The sequence below is a fragment of the Camelus dromedarius genome, chromosome 4 (assembly GCF_036321535.1).
Source record: "Camelus dromedarius isolate mCamDro1 chromosome 4, mCamDro1.pat, whole genome shotgun sequence".
Taxonomy (NCBI): domain Eukaryota; kingdom Metazoa; phylum Chordata; class Mammalia; order Artiodactyla; family Camelidae; genus Camelus; species Camelus dromedarius.
The window spans coordinates 22,761,449-22,782,011 of NC_087439.1; the positions used below are offsets into that span (position 1 = coordinate 22,761,449).

Sequence of the window (20,563 nt, forward strand, 5' to 3'; positions counted from 1 at the left end):
CAATTTAAACATTTTAGAATGATGATAATGATGTAACATTCTTAGATAAAAAGGGAATAGGAGGTTGAGAAAAGTAAAGTTTAAAGTATAGCCAAGTAAAAAACTATTTTTTCAATGTAGGCTTTGGAGAGGTAAGGCAAATTTCCATACCCATTAAGGTCAAGCTCTAAGAGTTAGGTCAGACTTTTAAGACATTCTGATGTTTTCTGAACTGAAGTTGTAGCAGACAGAGCCAAAGAAATATCACCCCATATAATTAGGAAAAGGTAGGAGAAATCTCACTAGTGGCACATTTCTCCTTCAGTAGGTCATGCAGAGTTGTTCTCGCCTCAACTATTCGTATTAGTCTTGAGCTGCCAAAAAAGTAAAAGTTAAAGAAAAAGCCTGCTGGGTTTTTCCTAGACAGCATCACGCTAACCCTAGCCAAATTTCTGATATTAAGAGAAAAATAGGTTATTTTTAAAATGTTCTATTATTAACAGGATCACATTTATAAAGAGCAGAGCTTTTCCTTCTCTGATTTCTACAATTCATGGTTGAAAAACCATGCTAGAGAGATAGAGCAAACTCAGAAAAACTCCAATGAAACTATTGTGATAAATGATACATGACAAAATTACATTTAAACAGTTACTAGGCCCAAAGGAATCCAGCAGAGAATAAGTGCAAACAACGTGGGGGTTTTCTACTCCTAATTCCTTTGACAGAAATGACAAAATATGGTTCTTTCATGTAATGACAGGGAGAAAAAGGAAGCTTGAGAACATAAAATATGTTGCTGTTCAGAAAGGGATACGGTGTTCACATGTATTATATTTCAGACTGGCAGTTTTATTTGAAAAGGGTCTCTGGATCTTTGTTTTTAAGAAAGGGGACGATAAGAGTGGTAGAAAGAGGGGAGACTCACAATCGCTTCACCTCTTAGCATTTTTGGCAGACAAGACTGTCTAAAGGCTAATTTTAAATTCAGTTACCATATCCAGGGAAAAGCACGCAAGCAAATATATCTAAACAGAACGCCAAAAGAATGTTGTTAACGCATTTGTACATTTCCAATTCTTCCTTACTACCCTTACCCAACACCCAAACAAATCAGTTTAAATACAACTTCTCTTACTAATGTCTTCTGAAGCATCACTGCAGTCAAGATTGAGTCAAGTAACCATCTGCTGCAAATACAAATAGAACTGCACTCAAGAATTATATTACACAGCCTTCCTAGCAAAGTTCTTACGTGCAAGCTGTTCTTGTCAAAACCAGAACCATTGTGATGATGCATCTTAATATTCAATCAGACTTTAAGTAAAGAGTGACAAAAGTCCACATATGGATGACAGCTGTTTCTTCAGTAAATATTTTCCCACTTATTGAATGGAGGCTTATGGCAGTTTAGGATACGTTCCACCAGACATTTCAGCCTAACTGCCTGGGGACGATTAAAACAATGACACAGATAAAATTTGAGCTTTCAAATCTTTGCTACAACCTACATCTGAAAAGACACCAGCTTTCCATCTAAAGTTGTTCACTGTGTCATTAATTTGAGAGGATCCTTTCCAAAAAGTTACCGGCAAACACTGAATGTATAAAACTTTATACATTTGTGCCCTCCCCCAATAATACCACAGTGTAAAATCAGAGCATAATTCCTGTATTAATTTTCTAATTATATGAACAAAGTTACTGGAAATTTAAACATGTACACCTATATTTTGACAAAATGTGAAATACTAAGAAAAGACAAATGAGTCTATTAGCTAAAAGAAGTTCAGTGAAGGCCTCCTTTCAACCAGTTAATCAGCTTGCAAAATTGGAAAGTCAAAGAAAAAGTGAAGATGGATTCTGATGATTAATTCAGTTACTCCATGATAATATAGTGTCTACTTATCAGTAGTTAGAGAAAAACAAATTGGTATTAACCAACAAAGACAACCTTAATGTTTAATGAATACCTCTGAACATGGATTATGCCCCTTTTATAAGTCCTACATGTTGGGTTGGACCTACGTTTGCTAATTGTCCATCTTTCAAGTAGCGTTTTTGAAGTTTACAAACTACAAGGCCCACTGCTTAACTTAAAGTCTTGAGTAACTTAGAGCTTCCTCTCTTTAACCTAAAATCACGCTGATGCTCTTTTCTGGTGACCTCAAAGCATTTCTTGGGAGAGTAGCAGGATGCCTGCATCTCAGGTTAGCCCTGCAATACTGATGTGTGAAGGAACTGGTATTCCTCAGCTCCTGCTTAGTTTGTTTTTTTTTTTCCTGCAATGTAGTTGTTCAAATCAACATTAAAAAAAATTGTTTTTAAGCCTGTTGTCTCATATTCCACAACTTTCATCAGATTCTGTTGTTTTCTCCTTTTTTCCAATGGAAACCATGTCAGATCAAACGAAATAAAGAAGAATTTCTTACCCTGCTATGGGGTCAACTGCTATCGCCTTTGGATTCTGAAGCTCCAGATCAATCAGGGTGACACATACAGACCCGTTGTAATTACAAACAAAGATCCGGTCACTGACATGGTCCACAAAATAGAGATTTCTCGTGAGCCAGTCAATTGCCATTTGTTGCACATCTGAAAAATAAACACACAAAACCACTGAATCACAGGAGCAAATCCAGTATTATAAGCCAAAGAGTACATAAGTCTGCCCAAATTACCACAGAGGATATTTCAAAAGTATAGGTAGTTTTAGGATGAAAACTGCAAAGACAATTTCTTGCTATGCCAAAATAAGTGTTTAATTATTCTGTAAAATAATGACTACCTCTTGATATCTTTCTTTTTACTACCGAAGGACTGAGGATGGCTTAGACAAAAGGGAAAAGAGTTTCTAAATCCTAAAGAATAGGTATTTACAACAAAATATTTCTCCTAGTTTTTTGCATTTGTCCAAAATGGTTCATTTAACCCAACGGGTGTAACGGGTTCAATGACAGCTAAATGCTTTAGTAAATAGAGGAGTAAATATTTTTCATGAACTAAAGGTAAACCTTTATTTTCAGATCTTCTATTTTTTTTTTTAAAAGGAAGAGTGGAAAAGGAGAGCTGTAAATCATTTTATTTACAAGAAATATCAAATACTTGGAAATAAAGCAAAAGAAGAGGCAATGCACTCTTTTGATGGCATGTGTAGGGACTGTAAAACAGGACTGCTCAACAACCGATAATTCTGGAGAAGAGTGCTATTGAATAATACTTTTTACAATGATGGAAATATCCTATGTCTATGTTGTTTAAAGAAGTAATGACTAACCAACTGTGTCTAGTGAACACCTAACTTATGGCTAGTGTGACTGGAAAACTGAATCTTTTATCGTATTTCATTTTAATTAATTCAATTTAAATTTAAAACAATGTAGGAAGCTAGAGACTCATATGGATAGGGCGGCTCTAGAGGAATGTATGTTTTTGACGAGTATTTTCTACTTAATCAGAACTATACATTGAAATTTCATGCTAAATGGTTGGTATTTCTCTAACAGAAAGAATAATGCCAAAGGTTACTATTTCCTAGCCTGTGAGCCACTGATCATTTTAATACCAAAGTATAAATCTCATTTAAACATTCTTTTTTTTAATGCCTATAATTATGCATTTCATTAATGTTCTTAGATTATTAATATTGGGCTGGTTCCCACAGTGATGTCATAAATACATTTCTGGTTCATATTCATTCATGAATTTTATGACAGTTGTATTTTTATCTATTAGAAATTATAATTTGATACTTCCTTGTTTTAACTTACTATGGATCTATGGTTCACTAAGTAGTTTCCTTCTTCAATCTGAACCTAAATATTCTTCCTACCCTATGCTTCAGAACTTTCTTAGTAGCATGTTGCTACAGTGAACTGATAACCTCTCAACAGAAAGACAAACATAGATGTGTGTGTGATCATTACGTTCGTAATGGTATATATACTGTCAAAGCAAGGTAGGGAAAGCAGCAATTTTGTGGGACTTTCTAGCAATTCCTACAAGGACAAGCAGAAAGTAGATACTGCAATTCACTGGATACAGATTTTCAGCCCATCAATTATAGTTTCATTTCTGAATTACAGATTTTGTGGAAACATAAGCATTTAAATGTTCCACAAATTATAAGGACCAGTTCAGCAGCCAGGAGTTTTAAAAATCTGAACTATTTCTCTGTCTCCAGACATGTGGCGATGTATACTTTGCTTTGTTTTTCCATCTTTTTGTATTATTCTATCAGCTAGAGAACAGAACCCACTGTTTCAAATGTCTTTTCAAATACCTAGAGTTCAGATAAAGTATGTGCCAAAGTCCATTCAATGACCCATCTCTCATGCTAGGCATGCAGCTGGTTTAGTCTATGTAATTGTAATTTCAGACAAAAGAGCTGTTTGACAACATTCACACCTTCTTTCCAAGCTGGTTCCTTGCAGAAAGATTCTCTGCTACTGAAACAATAGGTATTGTTAACAGCCATCCTAATTTGAAGCAGAAAGGTCTCACTAAAGAAACTGATAATTAGCCAGACACTTAGTAACTATGGGAATTGGTTTTGTTTCCTTTCCCTATATTTGAAGTTTCTGTCTCCTTTTAGTGTGACTTTTATTAAGATTGGAGAATTAAAGCAATCAAACAAAAAAGTTCAAGTAAACAAGTCGATAGATAGACAGAAGTAAATAAATTAACTAAAACGATTTGAACATTTTAAGAGAGAGGTGAATTTTCTAGACAACAGATTCAGGATTTCATTTCCATTTTGATGACATATAACAAAGTTCATAGGAAATTGCTGAAGGTAACTAGTAATTCTGTGACATTACAAAAAAGTCTCTACATTTTTAGTAAGATCCTTATTACTTTACTGTTACTAGGAAAAGAAATTAAACATGTTCCTGTTCTTATATTTCTCTAGTTGCCTTTTATTCAATCTTTAAGCCAAAGTCACCAGGATTTTTCCCTCACTGCTCCTTTGAAATGGCTGCTTTATGGGAACTCAGAATTTCTTTACTTTTTTTTTAAATTGACATACAGTAAGTTACACTGTGTCAATCTCTAGTGTACAGCACAATGTCCCAGTCATACATATACACACATACATTCATTTTCATATTCTTTTCATTAAAGATTATAACAAGATATTGATTATAGTTCACTGTGCTATACAGAATAAATTTGATTTTATCTTTTTTATATATAGTAGTTAATATTTGCAAATCTTGAACTCCCAAATGTATCCCTTCATACCCCTTTTCCTGCTAGCAACCATAAGACTGTTTACTATGTCTGCAAGTCTGTTTCCACTTTGTAAATAAGTTCATTTGTGTCTGTTTTTTTAGATTCCACATGTAAGTGATATATGGTATTTTTCTTTCTCTTTCTGGCTTACTTCACTTAGAATGACAATCTCAAGGTCCATCACTGTTGCTGCAAATGGCATTATTTTATTCTTTTTTATGGCTGAGTAGTGTTCCATTGTATAAATATACCACAACCTCTTTATCCAGTCATCTGTTGATAGACATTTACATTGCTTCCATGTCTTGGCTCTTATATGTAGTGCTGCTATAAACATTGGGGTGTATGTACCTTTTTTAATTAGAGCTCCCTCCAGATATATGCCCAGGAGTGGGATTGCTGGATTATACGATAAGTCTATTTTTAGTTTTTTTAAGGAATCTCTATACTGGTTTCTATAATGGCTGTGCCAAACTACATTACCACCAGCAGTGTAGATGGTTCCCTTTTCTCCACACCCTTTTCAGCATTTATTATTTGTGGATTTCTGAATAATGGCCATCCTGACTAGTGTGAGGTGACAGTGATACCTCATTGCAGTTCTGATTTGCACTTCTCTGATAATTAGCCATACTGAGCATTTTTTCATATGCCTATTGGCCATTTGTATGTCTTCACTGGAGAACTGCTTGTTTAGGTCTTTGGCCCATTTTTGGATTGGGTTTTTTTGTTGTTGTTGTTATTAACTTGTATGAGCTGTTTATATATTCTGGAAATTAAACCTTTGTCAGTCACATCATTTGCAAATATTTTCTCCCATTCTGTAGGTTGTTGTTTTGTTTTACTTATGGTATCCTTTGCTGTGCAAAAGCTTTTTAAGTTTAATTAGGTCCAATTCAACGTAGTCTTGGAAGTCTTAGCCACAGCAATCAGGTAAGAAAAATAAACAAAAAGGGATCCAAATTGGAAGAGAAGAGGTAAAATTGTCACTGTATGTGGATGACATGATACTATACATAGAAAATCCTAAAAGCTCCATACAAAAACTACTAGAGATGATTAAAGAATTCGGTGAGGTAGCAGGATACAAGATTAACATACAGAAATCAGTTGTATTTCTTTACACAAACAATGAAATATCAGGAAAAGAAAGTAAAGAAACAATCCCTTTTAAAATTGCACCCTCAAATAAACACTTAGGAATAAATCTGACCAAGGAAGTGAAAGACATAACATGGAGAACTACAAAACACTGATGAAGGAAATTACAGATGACTGAAAGAAATGGAAAGATATCCAATGCTCTTGGATTGGAAGAATTAATATTGTTAGAATGGCCACACTGTCCAAGGCAATCTACAGATTTAATGTGATCCTTATCAAATTACCTGGGACATTTCTCAAGGAGACAACAAGTAATCCTAAAATTTATATATAATCACAAAAGACCCAGAACTGCCAAAGAAATATTGAAGAAAAAGAATGAAGCTGGAAGAAAAACCCTCCAAGACTTGAGACAAAACTATAGAGCTACAGTAATCAGAACAGTGTGGTACTGGCACAAAAACAGATATGGCTCAATGGAACAGAATAGACAGCCCAGAAATAAGCCCACAGACCTACAGTTAATTCATCTTTGACAAAGGAGGCAAGATTATACAACAGAGAAAAGACAGTCTCTTCAGCAAGTGGTGTTGGGAAAACTGGACAGCTGCCCCTGTACGTCAATGAAGTTAGAACACTCCCTCATACCATACACAAAAATAAACTCGAAAAGGCTTAAAGACTTAAATATAAGACAAGGCCCTATAAACCTCCTAGAAGAAACCAGAAGCAAACATTCTCTGACATAAACCTTAGCAACATTCTTCTAGGGCAGTCTACTCAGGCAATAGAAATAAAAATGAAAAATACGTATTTTTAAAACTTTGGTTTTCATATGCTAATACAACTTCATCTCTAACCAATCTAAAATATCAATATTATTAATCATAAAGTAATGCTTCTTGTTAAAGTTTCAATAAAAAATTCTAAGTATTTGTTGTATGTGTGGCTAGAATCATTTTTCAATACTTTTAACATTATATAATGATGCTTACAAATAAATCAAGTATCATATTCAATATGAACTATAAAAAATAAACTGAATTCCCATAATTCAAGATAAAAACTTTAGAAAGCACAGATGATTCAGCTTGAATTTATCAAAATAATTACCTTGATGTCCCATGTAAATTGTGTGCATATCATCCCATAGACATGGGGTGGAAGACATTAACTGAGAGACTCAAAACGAAAGCTCAGACTAAACATACAGAATTGAATGTAACATTGAGATGATTATTTGCGTAATTCATACATCATGAGCATACTGCCTCAATTATCTGCATTTTAGGAACAAACGTCTTTTGCACAAATTATCTAATACCTGATATAATTGCCAAGGGAAACCTGCATAAATAATTACAACTATAATGCACTCCTTTAAATCCAAATGCCATCTTTCTTTCTGCCAGACATGACTCTTTGATGTCTATAAAGGATGATGAAATACTTGAAGAGTTTCTGAAATTACTTGATGAGAGACAAACAATAGATCAGGTCTAATGGGGCACCTTGGAGAATACATGGGAGTCTTTTGTTTAAGTGAACTGATGACTCCAAGGAAAGATACGAAATCAGAGAAACCACACTGTGATGTACTGTGAATGAAAGTAACGTGACGAGAACTATTCACACACATGCACAAACACAAACACACATATACATGCATACACAAAGTGACCGCTTCAGCAGGAGATTTTTTTTTTTTTTAAATTCCCAAAGGAGAACAAAACACGGCAACAACCAGTTCCTATACTGCTGCTGTTTCTGAACTTATAAGTAACAAAGAGAAAGCAAAAAGGAATTCCTAGTAAGAAAGAATTGATATTAATGATTCTTGACAAAGATACAAAAACAAATTTTGGTGGATACTCAAAATTGGCTCCACTAATCTCATTCTATCTTTTGTCCATTAGGAGAGATTGGAAATCTTAAATCTACATTTTCCACACAAACTTGAGGCAAAAATTTTGGATGCTAAATGATGTGCACTCTGAATTTTGGAAGCAGAAGTGAGAGTGGAGCTATTTTCTTGTTCGTTTTAACTTTTTGGACTGGCAAGCGTGATGGCTGGTAACATGTTCGCTTGGAGTAGTGTTTCAGTGTCTACCATTCAGCATCCTGGGTGATAAGGGTGTGGGTACCAGCAACAGTGGCCATGGCTTCAACGCAAGCTTCCTGGTCCCTGGATGGCAGCTGTGGATGACCCGTCTCCAGTTTCCAGAGCATCTGGAGGTGGCAGCGGCAGCAGCAGCAGTCGTGGGTCCTTGATTCCAGCTGGCTGTAGTAAAGACCTTAGAGACAGTAGCTCCTAAAGCTCAGTGTTATTCTGGAGGCCATTCCCAAGGCACCGTCTAGGAAGCTCTCCGATTTGTCTCATCCAACAAGTTAAAGAGCACGCTGTATTAAAGTACTTCCTGATTCAAACAGTGAGATTTCTGTTCACTGCTCAGAATCTGGACCGATACTCTGATGTCAGAAAAATTTGACAGAAAAGTTTGATTCCAAACAAATTAGCAATATATTTTTAAATAAACAACACAAACAACCAAACTAAGTCTTAAGGCCAAGTGAGGTATTTCATCTGGATAAGAAGTTATTCTCACCAGTTCTGACAAGTTGAACTGTTCCACCAAGCCACAAGGTTTTGTTGCTGTTGTTATTTTCAATGAACAAAAAGTATCTCCTAACAACATAAAACTAAAAATCGAATCTTCTTTGGTTATAGAAATATTACTGGGTTTTTTTGTGTGAACATCTCAAGGGTAATAACACTCTCTAGTACAGCTGGGGGCATGCTTTAAATCACAGATTTGTTGGAAAATTAGTCTCATTGTTAATTAGTAGTATGTAGACCTCCACCATTCAGTTTTGGAAATATACTGTAACTGCTGGCTTTTTTTTTTTTTAAGTGAAGCTGGAGTAAATAATTATACTTAATATACACACACATATATACGTGGATAGATACATCTTCTTTAATAATATCTTAAAACAGGGAGATAAAACAATACAGATTAATTCTCACATTAAAATAACAAAAATTGCCAAGAGACGTTATATTATTTTACCAAGTAAATGTTGTCATTAAGATGATAAAGACAGAGTATTTTAAGCACAGACCTCATCATTAGATTTGCAATTCCAGGAAACCTATTTGAGCTCCTCACCAAAAGATTATCAGGCTTTGGGAAATTATTTCATGCTTTCCAGACTCCCAGGAGACTAATGTATCAACCAGAATGCCAATTCACAGAATGTTAATTTACAACTACTGATAGAATTTTCCAGTGACACGATTACTAAAAGATGCCATCCTAACAAATTCCTTCCTAGAATTATGGTATCTGAGAAACCAAATTTGAAAAGTTATTTGAAAAGCACAGAATGAAAGTGAAGGGAATTCCACAGACCTCAGGTTTAGTCTTTCTATGTTTTGTGGGGTACTCAGAAAATTATCAGGGCTACACTACAAAATTCTGCCTTTCTAACAACTGGAATACCTGTTAATGTGTCTTCAACACAATATGTAATTTTTGAATCTAGAAACCTATTTCATTAACATTTAAAAAATCGTTCTCCATCTCATCATTTGACACCATTCTTGGACCATTGAGAGGTTCTGTCACTGTACTCTTGTCTAGCTCATGGAAAAATTGTTGTAATTAAATTGAAGTTACTTGACACTGGCTGCATTTCTAAGTGAGTTCCAGAATACACTCTTCTTTTTGAGAGCTGCAAATGTTAGCCACTATATACAAAAATAGACTAAAAAACAAATTTCTTCTGTATAGCACAGGGAACTATATTCAGTATCTCACAATGACCTTTGATGAAAAAGAATATGAAAATGAATGTATGTATGTATATGACATTGTGCTGTACACCAGAAATTGACACACTGTAACTGACTATACTTCAATAAAAAGAAAATAAATAAACAGAATACACTCTGTTACCACCCTCAACTACAATTCATGTTTTAGCTAGGCTCTTTTCTGGCATGAACTTCACAGGAGACCAAATCTTTGTTGCATATCTAATGCCTCTAAACTACAATACTGAAACAGTCTCTGGTTTTGTCACCAGAGTCTCAGGGCATGTGCTCCCATAACTCTCATAACCCTCTGGGTACAAACTAAAAGTTGTTGGGCTCTTGAGAATAAATAGCTAGAAGATTGTTGTTACCATCTCTGTAACTCTCTGTACATACACAGCTTTACAGGTTTAGCTCAGAGAAAGTGAATATATTAAAAAGTGATGGGAGAATCCAATCTGAGTGATTTTCCTTAAGACCTCTAAAACAGTATTTCTCAAAGTGGGTAACATAAAACACTAGATATTTGGGTTGTTAATATGTATTAGACATATACACACATTCATACCACATCCTTAGAAACAAGCACTCACAAAAATGCACTCACAGACACACATATAAAAATACCAATAAAGTGTTCAGTACTCAAGTAAAGGAAATCTTGGGTTAAACAAAGTAAAATAGGTACTTTACTGAAGGACCCTTCATAATCTTTAATAGGCTAATGTATGTATAAATCTCCAATAACATTATACAGATGCAGAATTTCCTAAACTCATGTGACAATGATGAACTCATTTTCTTCCAAGAATGTTTCAGAAAACTGGTGTCCCAAGGAATGTATTTTAGAAAATATACTATACAATGATTAAGATGTATCTACTGTGAGTGATTAGGTGGGAGAAAAAAAAAGAAGTAAATGGGAGGAACACACACACACACACACACACACACACACACACACACACACACACACACACACACACACATATCCCTGCAGAATAAGAAAAGCAAACGGAAAGGAATGGAACGGGAAAGTAGGCTTAGATCTGGGAGGGATTCCAGCAATTCTGTGAACAAGTTCTTTTATTTTAAAATTATTTGTTTGTATACAGTCACACAGTTAGTTAATGACTCAGCTAGGACCGTATCAACTCACCCCAAATATTGTGGTGAGGGAAATACAAAACTTAGTGCTAAAACAAATCTACAAATCACAAGATGTTATAGCCTGGAAAAAAAAAAAAAACCTTAATCAAAAACTGGAATGCTATATATGCCAGTTGTGTTATCTTGCTTAATTTGGCTCCTACAGCTCACTGTCTTTAGTTTTGATGATAAGTGCTTAAAATCTTATAAATGTCTTTACAAGATTGAAGTCTTCCAATGGTGAAGAAATACGAGAAGAAAATGTTTGTTTTTACTTGGCATAAATCCCTTAAGATAATGTAAAATAAAATGAAAAGAAAGAAGGAAGATAAGTAATTACAATATTATACCTAAAAAGAAAATAATCAAATTTATCAAATACGTATTAAATCAGAAGTTATTTTACTAGGCTACTTGCAACAAAAGTAGTCTCTCCTTTTTTCCATCTGTTTTCTCCTTTTCCTTCACTTCCTTCTTTCTTCTGCCAAGATAAAGTTTACCAAAATAGAAACATTACTTTCATTAAGTAAATATCATGGATTTCAAATATACTTCAGGAGTTATTCATGATGAAAAGATCACCTTTTCTTCCAAGTTGCAGACTGGTAGATTAAGTAAACCTGCTAAATATTATGTTCTATGTGGTATATGGTACTGTGATGGTATCATCAAGACATTCTCATTTTAATAATTAAAATCCATTAATACAACAAATAGAAATGTGAATCTAGACAAAACTACTGTGAGAATAATGATTTAAAAATCCTGTATGGCAAAAAACAAAATTTGGAGGGGGGGTGTATTTGTATCCAGTGTACGTATAAAATATATTTTATCAAATTCATAGAAAACTGAATATGAATAATTGAAGCTTAGCACATCTCTAATTTCTGCTTTGATGAATTTCAAGTATGTTGCCAAATGACACTAAAATAGTAATTGAGTTATTTGCAGCCTGGCAACTAAACTGACAGTAAAGATCAATTTATAGAGGAACAGAGTACTCTAGAGTTTTAAAAAAATGTTTGCTTTTCTTTTTAACTAGGCATCCAGACAGCCTTTTAAGGTTGTGTACCAATTGTCAATTAGAATAGGTTACTTATGTCAAAGTATAAATTCATCAAATGTTAATGTAAAAAGTAAGGAATAATTTAATACCAATGCCTACCATATTGAGCATATGGTATCATGCAGGAAATTCTGTAAGTTCTCTACCTATGTGCTCTCAGATCAACATCTCTGCTGATATTAACTGCCTTTTTTTTTTTTTTTTAGCTCTCAGTGGGTGGTCAGATCACTTTGTTAAAATTCCAGATCCCAGCAAGAATGCATTGTAATAACTAGCTTCACACAGACACACACACATACAGCAATTATATCTCAGAAAAAGTTATTTTTAAGTTTTTACATAAATTTGCTAAATAAAAGATGAGAAGCTTCTAAGAAGTATAAAGAGTTTAATGAAACATGTATTTTCATAATCAAACAGCAGTTAATAAAAGTTATCTCTGAGAATAAATAGTACAGTATTCTTAGTATATGGAGTATGTGGTTTGGAATCTTCACAGATGTTTCTTCGGGAATAATGTAAAACTAGTTAGTATAGTCACATTTTTTTTCCTGCAAAATTCAGATGTCCACAAGATATGCTGATCAAAAAGTCTGGATTCTAAATAGCCAAAACAACAACAATGCAACTTTTGGGGGGGTAGGAATGGGAAATCTCGATTGTAAAATATTATTCCATTTTTATCTTATTTAATACAAAATTTCATTAATTTATAAGATTAGGATGGTCATCACCATTTCTTCTTCTTCAGCGTCTCTCAGCTAGGCACTGACCAATGTCTGATCTTTCTCTAGTGAAACGCTAGGACCCAAACTGGTCAATTGCTGAATATAGTTTATCTCTGGTGAAGAATTCATTGCATGAGTGTCTCAGTTGGAGGTAGCTACCATAGTTTCTCAGAGGTTGAGAGATACAAAGAACATCCTGACTCTGCTCTTTACTTCTTATCCCCAAAGCAGCTGGGTTTTTGATAATAACTAAATGTATAGGATTGGGATGGGAAGCACATCCACTATTTTATGCACCCAAGAAACTAAATGTAAGATAATCGAAGCTCTTTTCTAAGAAAAAGCTCAATCAGACTGAGAGGAGGAAAAGGGTTAAAATTCAAGCTATGTTGTTCTGTTTGATTTCTGCACTAAGAATTAATTGCCCTCTATTTTAACAGCTTTGGCTCTAGTACTATTTAGTTACCACTGCCTTGGGGGTGGGGAGACCTGGAATGATTCTGATCAAGTTGTTTCCTTTGTCATTAAGGTTAGATCCCAAAATAAAATCTATAGGCACATTTCCTGACCCTGGGGAAGTCAGAGATTGAGCCAAATAAAAGCTAGTGGTCAACAAATCTGGTAATCACAAGAACGCCAAGATTACCATGTGAGGCTATTTTCTAGACTCAGATCAGATCATACTTAGTCATAATGCAGACTGGTTTTCTAAATGTCCCTAGTAATGATTTGGCATGGTCTCTCCAGAAGTTGGTTCTAACCTTGTCCCCTCTAACTCTCCACTCCTCATCCTTTGTTACCTTGGTTTGCTCAACCGACATTTATTCTAGAATAAATATGCATTTTGCTAAAATCTGATTTGAAGATGAATAAAACACACATCCTTAACTTAGAGTTGTCACCCTTTATTTGGGAAACCGACAGGTAAATACACAGTTAAAACATAATACATTTGTACTATGATGTCCAAGGGTCACATAGGAAGGGCTGCTAAATTCAACTGGAAAACTTTTGGAAAGGATATGATACCTTAAAGAATGAATAAGAGATGCTTGGTTATAGGAAATGACAATCTTTGGTCTGTGGTGAAGAACCAGAACACATGGAAATAAGAAAATAAAGTGCATTAAATGAAGTGTTAGTATTTTTTTTAGGTGCAACATATGATTTGAGTAGGGAGAGGCAAGGTGGAGGCCTCCCAGAGAAGCCATATAATGAAGTTTCATTTTATCTTGAGATAAATGGGAAGGTACTAAAAATTTTGTATTTAGATTTTAGGTAATGGAACATCATGACCGCTCTAGCAGAGTTGGAAAGATTGAGGTGGACATCTAAGTTCACACTGGAGTGGGCAGCTACGCTAGTACTCACAGAAAGGCAAATTAAAGCAACGTGAATGATGTTTCACCAATCAGATAGAGAAAGATGACTGTAGAGGAAAATTCCTAAGAAAGCAATAGTGAAGCATATGCCTTGTGAATAAACTATGCCAAGTTTCTACGATGATTTCTACACCATTATGTGATACTGTGTAGTCTGAGAGTATTGCTGCCAGGTTCTATAATCATCTTTTTAAGTACAAAGACCACTATGAGCTGAGACTGTTTGAGACTAGCACTTCTACTATTACCGGTTGATTATTTCATCCAAAGACTACATTTGTATTTACCATAGGGACACAGCCTGATCATTGTTGTCTGGTCATAACTTAATAGAGGATGCTTGTGAAACACTCAAGACTATGATATTCCTAGGCTGTGCTGGAGTAAGTAAGGACTATTTCATAATTATGAAAGGTCATTGCTTAGTATCTATTAAGAGATCAAGGTTTCTTAACTTAAAAAATTTATTTCATACATTGAAGCTCATTGTCTTATCTATGAACTATTACATACACTACACATATCTACAATTCATGTGGTGGCAAAGAGGTCTACGTGTAGAATTTTTAATGCACAAAATAAATAGTAAATGCCATCTATTAATATTACATGATTATTAGAGAATTGTTAACTCATGATTAAGAAGTAAGATTGATAAAAGACATACGTAAAGTATTAGAATTCAAAAATTATCCACTCAAGGATTTAATTTAGTGGATCTAGGCAGAGGTTCAAAATGGAAAATGAGCGAAGGTTGATATCGAAACAGGCAAAATAAAAGGAAGATAAAAGCCAGTGAATGGGGTTAATCCAAAAGCAAAGTGTATAAAGAATAAGCAATCTTTTTGTTTTCTGCCTGGCATGCTCTGCTAGACTGGAGCTCAGCTCATTAATGGATCAAGACAAGCTTCTTAAGTCTATACTAGAATCCTAAGAGTGATATTCAAATTTTGCAGAATATTGAAGAATCCTACTCAGAAGGGAAGTGTCTACTATACACCTGGGAGAGGACACTGTGGTCTTCAATCATCTTCCTTAATAAGGGATATACCCTGAAAATATTCTTATCAAAGTCAATCATCTCTGTGAGTTTTGTCCTGAGGAAACAGTTGGGCATCCTACTGTTAGGAATCCCATCACTTTTGCTGATTTGGGGTATGTGTGTCTCTACCACAGCACTCTCCAAGAAAAATTGGGGGGAAATAATTAGTTGCTGTAAATGTACTTTGCATAAATACCAGGAGAACTAATTTTGCTTACAAAACACTTAATACCAAAATTTTCTTTAAAGTATGCAAGTTTCAAGCAAAAATACTTGAGAGTAAATATCAAGCATCCATAAAAAAGAAGAGTAAAACTCAATATGAAATAAAATCTCTAGAAATTTTCCCCAATGTTCCTTTGTCAATATAATGTATTCAGCATATTATTATCAGTCTTCTTCATTCTCTCACGACATTGCTCAGGCATGATTTTCAATATTAAAAGTACTTCTCCTTAGGTGACTGTATCAGAATCATTTGTTGGGGTTTTCTAGATGACACAGCTTTCAGCAAGTCACCTTGTCTACCCTTACACCTCTCTCCCATGTACACTGCCTTTGAGAGTCACCATTACTAACGTTAGTGTGCCCAATTATTTTGGCTCTCTAAAATGAAAAATATATTGAGACCCACTGGGACAGCGTGGTGTAGCAAAAGCCATGAAGTCTGACCCTGCTCAAACCTATAGTCAGTACCAGCTCTGTGCTGCTGCTTAGTTTCTCATTCTTAATTTTCACTTTAGCACAAGGGGAAAAATAATGCCTCCCTATTGCACACAGCCATTTAGCACTTTCAATAAGTTGTACATATGATTATTTGTAATAGATTTGGGAAATTCTCTGAAGGGAATCTATCTGCCTTTCTAGTGCAGAAGAAAGAACACAGTATTTAGAAGTGCCATCTCTGCCTTCATTTTATCCATTCAGTATTGTCTAATACATCAGTTCTGTAGTTAAAATTTTATCTATTATGAAACAGAAAGAATCTATCTCTCCTGCACACCCCACAGAGATATGGTAGGTATCCAATGAGATGATATGCAATCAATATTTTAATATTACAATAGTAACGTTCACTAATATATTGCATAAGTTTTTAAACTCAAGTCAGTTTGACCTACAGTGATTAATTTTCTCCTCATAGTAATCATTAGAAATTTTAAAAATATTTTTTCAAAAAAGAATGTTTTCAGGTAAATTTAGAGAAAAGAATCTAAAGATAATGAGGAGGGAGAAGCTAAAGATACTCTCTGCAACAGTGGAGACTGACATGTATTCAGGCATACTTCCATCACTTCAGTGCATTATTTTTGCTTACATGGTGCAACAGAGATTTGATGTAATTATACATGCAAGGAATATCTAAACTTCATTATTAACTCACACATTGTCATGACGAATGCAGAGATCAACATATCCATCAGAAGCTGTTCTGTGACACGTTGATAAAACACGTGGTTTACAAGCAATGACAGAGGAGCCGAGCCCTGCTTACACCTCTGTCCCATTCTCATCATTGAATTACTTCCACACATTTAATCACTTTTTTCTAAAGTGACTGAAATTGCATGGCTTGAAACTGACTTCATCAAAAATTATTTATTCTAATTAAAATATTTCCATGGCAGTTATGTTTAGTTCAAAATGAATGCTCTATTCATTTTAGTGAATCACCTAAAAAGCATCAATCTCTTTATTTTTCTAGATTTGCCAAGAATTGCTTTATAACAATTTTATAAATCACATGCAATCTAAGTTATAAATTTTCTACAAAAATGCTAATGTACAGTTGCTTGACCAACCCTAGATTTACTAAAAACAATCTGTTTGAAAAACATATATTTAAGATCTTCAAAATATTGTATTTTATGTATTAAACATTTATTTCTGTTTAACTTTGTATTCCACTTTTAATAATCTTTGCCACAGATCTAATCTAATCGCAGTTATCAAACATTACATAGTACTATTTCCTTACCTTTTATAAGGATTAATAACCAATTCCGTTAATTGTATACTACAAACATTAACAAAATATGATTACTGAATTCAAATCACCATTCTACATCTGAAAACTACATTTATCCTGCCTTAGCACTCTTTATATCCTTCTAACTTGACTGCACATTTTATTCATTTCTCTACCAATTTTTATGTTAGTAGCAGTTGTCAGAATAAGTTTTTTTTTCTCTAAATAAAGCATAAAATAAACGGACACATCTTGCAGTTTCCCCTGGCAAGCACAAATAAATTTTTATATTCTTCCGTGGGAAGGGTGCAGAGTAGAAAAAAGAGAAAAAGAGAGAGAGAGGCATGGAGAATGTGTGTATGTAACACTGTGATATGCAGGAAGGACAGTTACTAGTTTGTGAATTTCCGACATGAGAAATCAAGTGAATAATAAATTACAAATTACTTTTTTGGAATATGATGTATAAAAACTCTGATTTACTAGGAAAAAAGTCAACAAGCACAAGTAGTTGCTACCAAGTAGCATAAACCTAATACTTTTCAAGATATTTTAACAAACACTGTAGTTGACAAGCTTATAATTATCAACTCTATTTCTTGTTTCTTGTTATTTTCTTTTTAAATCCCACCTTCATTATCACATTGTGAACTATCATTCAGTGAAAAATCACAGTTCTCGTCTAGGTGATACTGTAATAAGCATTACAGAAAGAATTAAAACTAACTCTTCAATTTGTTGCTTACATAAACAGTGAAACGCTACGTGTATGTGTGTGCATATGCAAAACACGCAGGGGACACATTTATGTAAGTGCATTCATATTTGCATATATAACTTTTCAAAACCCATTAGTTATGCTAGAAAATCTATGAATCCTGTCTACCGGTCTGTAAATGAAATCCTTAAATGGTGATGTGTAATATAAATTAAAATACTTACTGTAGAAGGACTGAAGAATATTGATTGCCCATTCATCTGTTAATCTTTCTGTTTTTGTCATCTGGATACATTTGAGCTGATTTGAAGATTCTCTTGATTCAATCCAACAAATCACATCTTCACTGTAAATAAAATCCAGAGTATGAATTTCTTTTCCGTTGACTGAGCTCAGGGTTGCCATTTTACTTCCATTAAGATAGAAAACCTCAATTGTTTGAGAATTTGCAATTAACAACATAGGTGGCCTATCCGTAGGCTCTGGAATAAAACATAAAGAGGAAAGTGAGTTTAGTAAAAGAGAGTCACTTTTTTAAAACAATTTTGAATGACATTTTTAGTTATTCCTATATATGCATATTTCACAATTCTGCATGACACTGAACGTTATTCCTATATATGTATTTTTTTTATTGAAGTACAGTCAGTTACCATGAGTCAATTTCTGGTATACAGCATAATGTCCCAGTCATGCACATATATGTATATATATACATATATTCATTTTCATATTCTTTATTCATTGAAGGTTATTACAAGATACTGAATATAATTCCCTGTGCTATACAGAAGAAATTTGTTTTTTATCCATTTTTATATATAGTGGTTAACATTTGCAAATCTCAAAATCCCTTCCTACTCCCTTTCCCCCAGTAACCATAAAATTATTTAGTATGTCTGGAAGCAAATATGTTTCTGTTTTGTAGATGAGTTCATTATTCCTATATTTGAATGTATTTTAAAAAGTTTAAAAATTGCTTGCAAAAAGTATTTATTAATAACCGATGTATGCTTTAGTAACTAAATACTTCTCACTTCTTTAAGGACAACATGGTCCACCGAGCATTTGTATCTTTTATTTCCTTAGTCATAATGTGTTATCTGAGTGTGAGGACAATGCTATTTACTTTCATTTTTGGTAAATAAAGGAAATGCTGGAGCTGTTTTTCTAGCAATGATGATGGATCTGGACTGACCTCTCTGCATAGGTTCACAGACTTCCCTTGGGAGCAAAGGCATGCTTTTTTGAGGTTCGATGTATGAGGTCAGAAATAGATTCTCTGGAGCGGAACCTGTAAAGCTCACAGGCTCATACAAAGAGCACCTGTGGTCTCAGCCTCGTTGGCTCCTTGACTGACCCCAGGAGTCAAACAATCACACATTCCCGTAGGGACTAGATTATGCTTACTAAGCCACTTCCTTCCACATTTCTTCTCTATAGTAAGGAAAATAAGATTCTAGAGGTAAAAGGGGCTTGTTCAACAGTACTGCTTTGAACAATGCATCATATTTAGGATTGGTGGGTGTGTTAGGACTGGTGAGTTTTTGACAAATACATACTAATTGATGAGAATCTCAATACATTTTAATATGTAAAGTTAACAATAAAATTCCATATAAAATTAATGTTGAAAGGATTTAGCTATACAATCATACTCAGGGTAGCTTTTGTGCTCACTAGGAACATTTTTGAGATCTTCAACTCCTCTTTTTTCCTGCCCTACATTCAATGTCAACGAATCTCTCCCGAAGTCAAACGTAACGGGGATTTTACCACTTCTCAGCGACTGCCACTACTATCCTGTCCTAGGCTGCCATCACCTCTCAGCCAGATCAGTACAACAGACTTCTAACTGGTTTCTCTGCTTCCGTCTATGTCCTCCACAGCTTAAGTCCATCTTAACACAATAGCGAATTACATCTGTAAGTGTTAAGACAGATCAAGTAAGTCTTCTGCTCAAAGGGTTTCCATGTCAAACAAAGTCAGAGCCTTTATGATGGTCTATAAAGCCCTACCTGATGTGTATTCTCTTTACTGTTTGACCTCATTTCCTTCATCTCCTTACTACTCTTACTTCACTCTTGTTTATCTTACTCCTCACACACTGGGCGTCTCACTGTTCTGTAAACAAGGTAGGTAGGCTGCCATCTCAGAGGCTCTTCCTTCTTTCTAGAATAACCATCCCCCATAACATCAGAAACTTGACTTGCTCATCGCCTCTTGAGTATTATTTGGATGTCATCTTTCTGGTGAAGACATATCCTACCACTTAATTTTGTTAAAAACCACCACTGCCACCTGCAAACCCCTATATTCTCTGTATACTTCCCTACTTTTTCACTTACCACTACCAAACACTGTATATATC

At 34.4% G+C, this 20,563-nt stretch overlaps 1 protein-coding gene across 4 annotated transcripts in view; it reads right to left on the bottom strand.

Annotated features, from left to right (window-relative positions):
• LRP1B (LDL receptor related protein 1B) overlaps window positions 1–20,563 on the bottom strand; it is a 1,592,931-nt gene that overhangs the window by 825,811 nt on the left and 746,557 nt on the right. For all 4 annotated transcript variants that reach the window (XM_064484732.1, XM_031451350.2, XM_064484731.1 and 1 more), the window contains exons 6-7: window positions 18,417–18,674; window positions 2,412–2,574 (exon numbers count right to left, since the gene is read on the bottom strand). In XM_064484732.1, coding sequence (XP_064340802.1) covers window positions 2,412–2,574; window positions 18,417–18,674 — 421 coding nt within the window. The remainder of the gene's footprint in view (window positions 1–2,411; window positions 2,575–18,416; window positions 18,675–20,563) is intronic.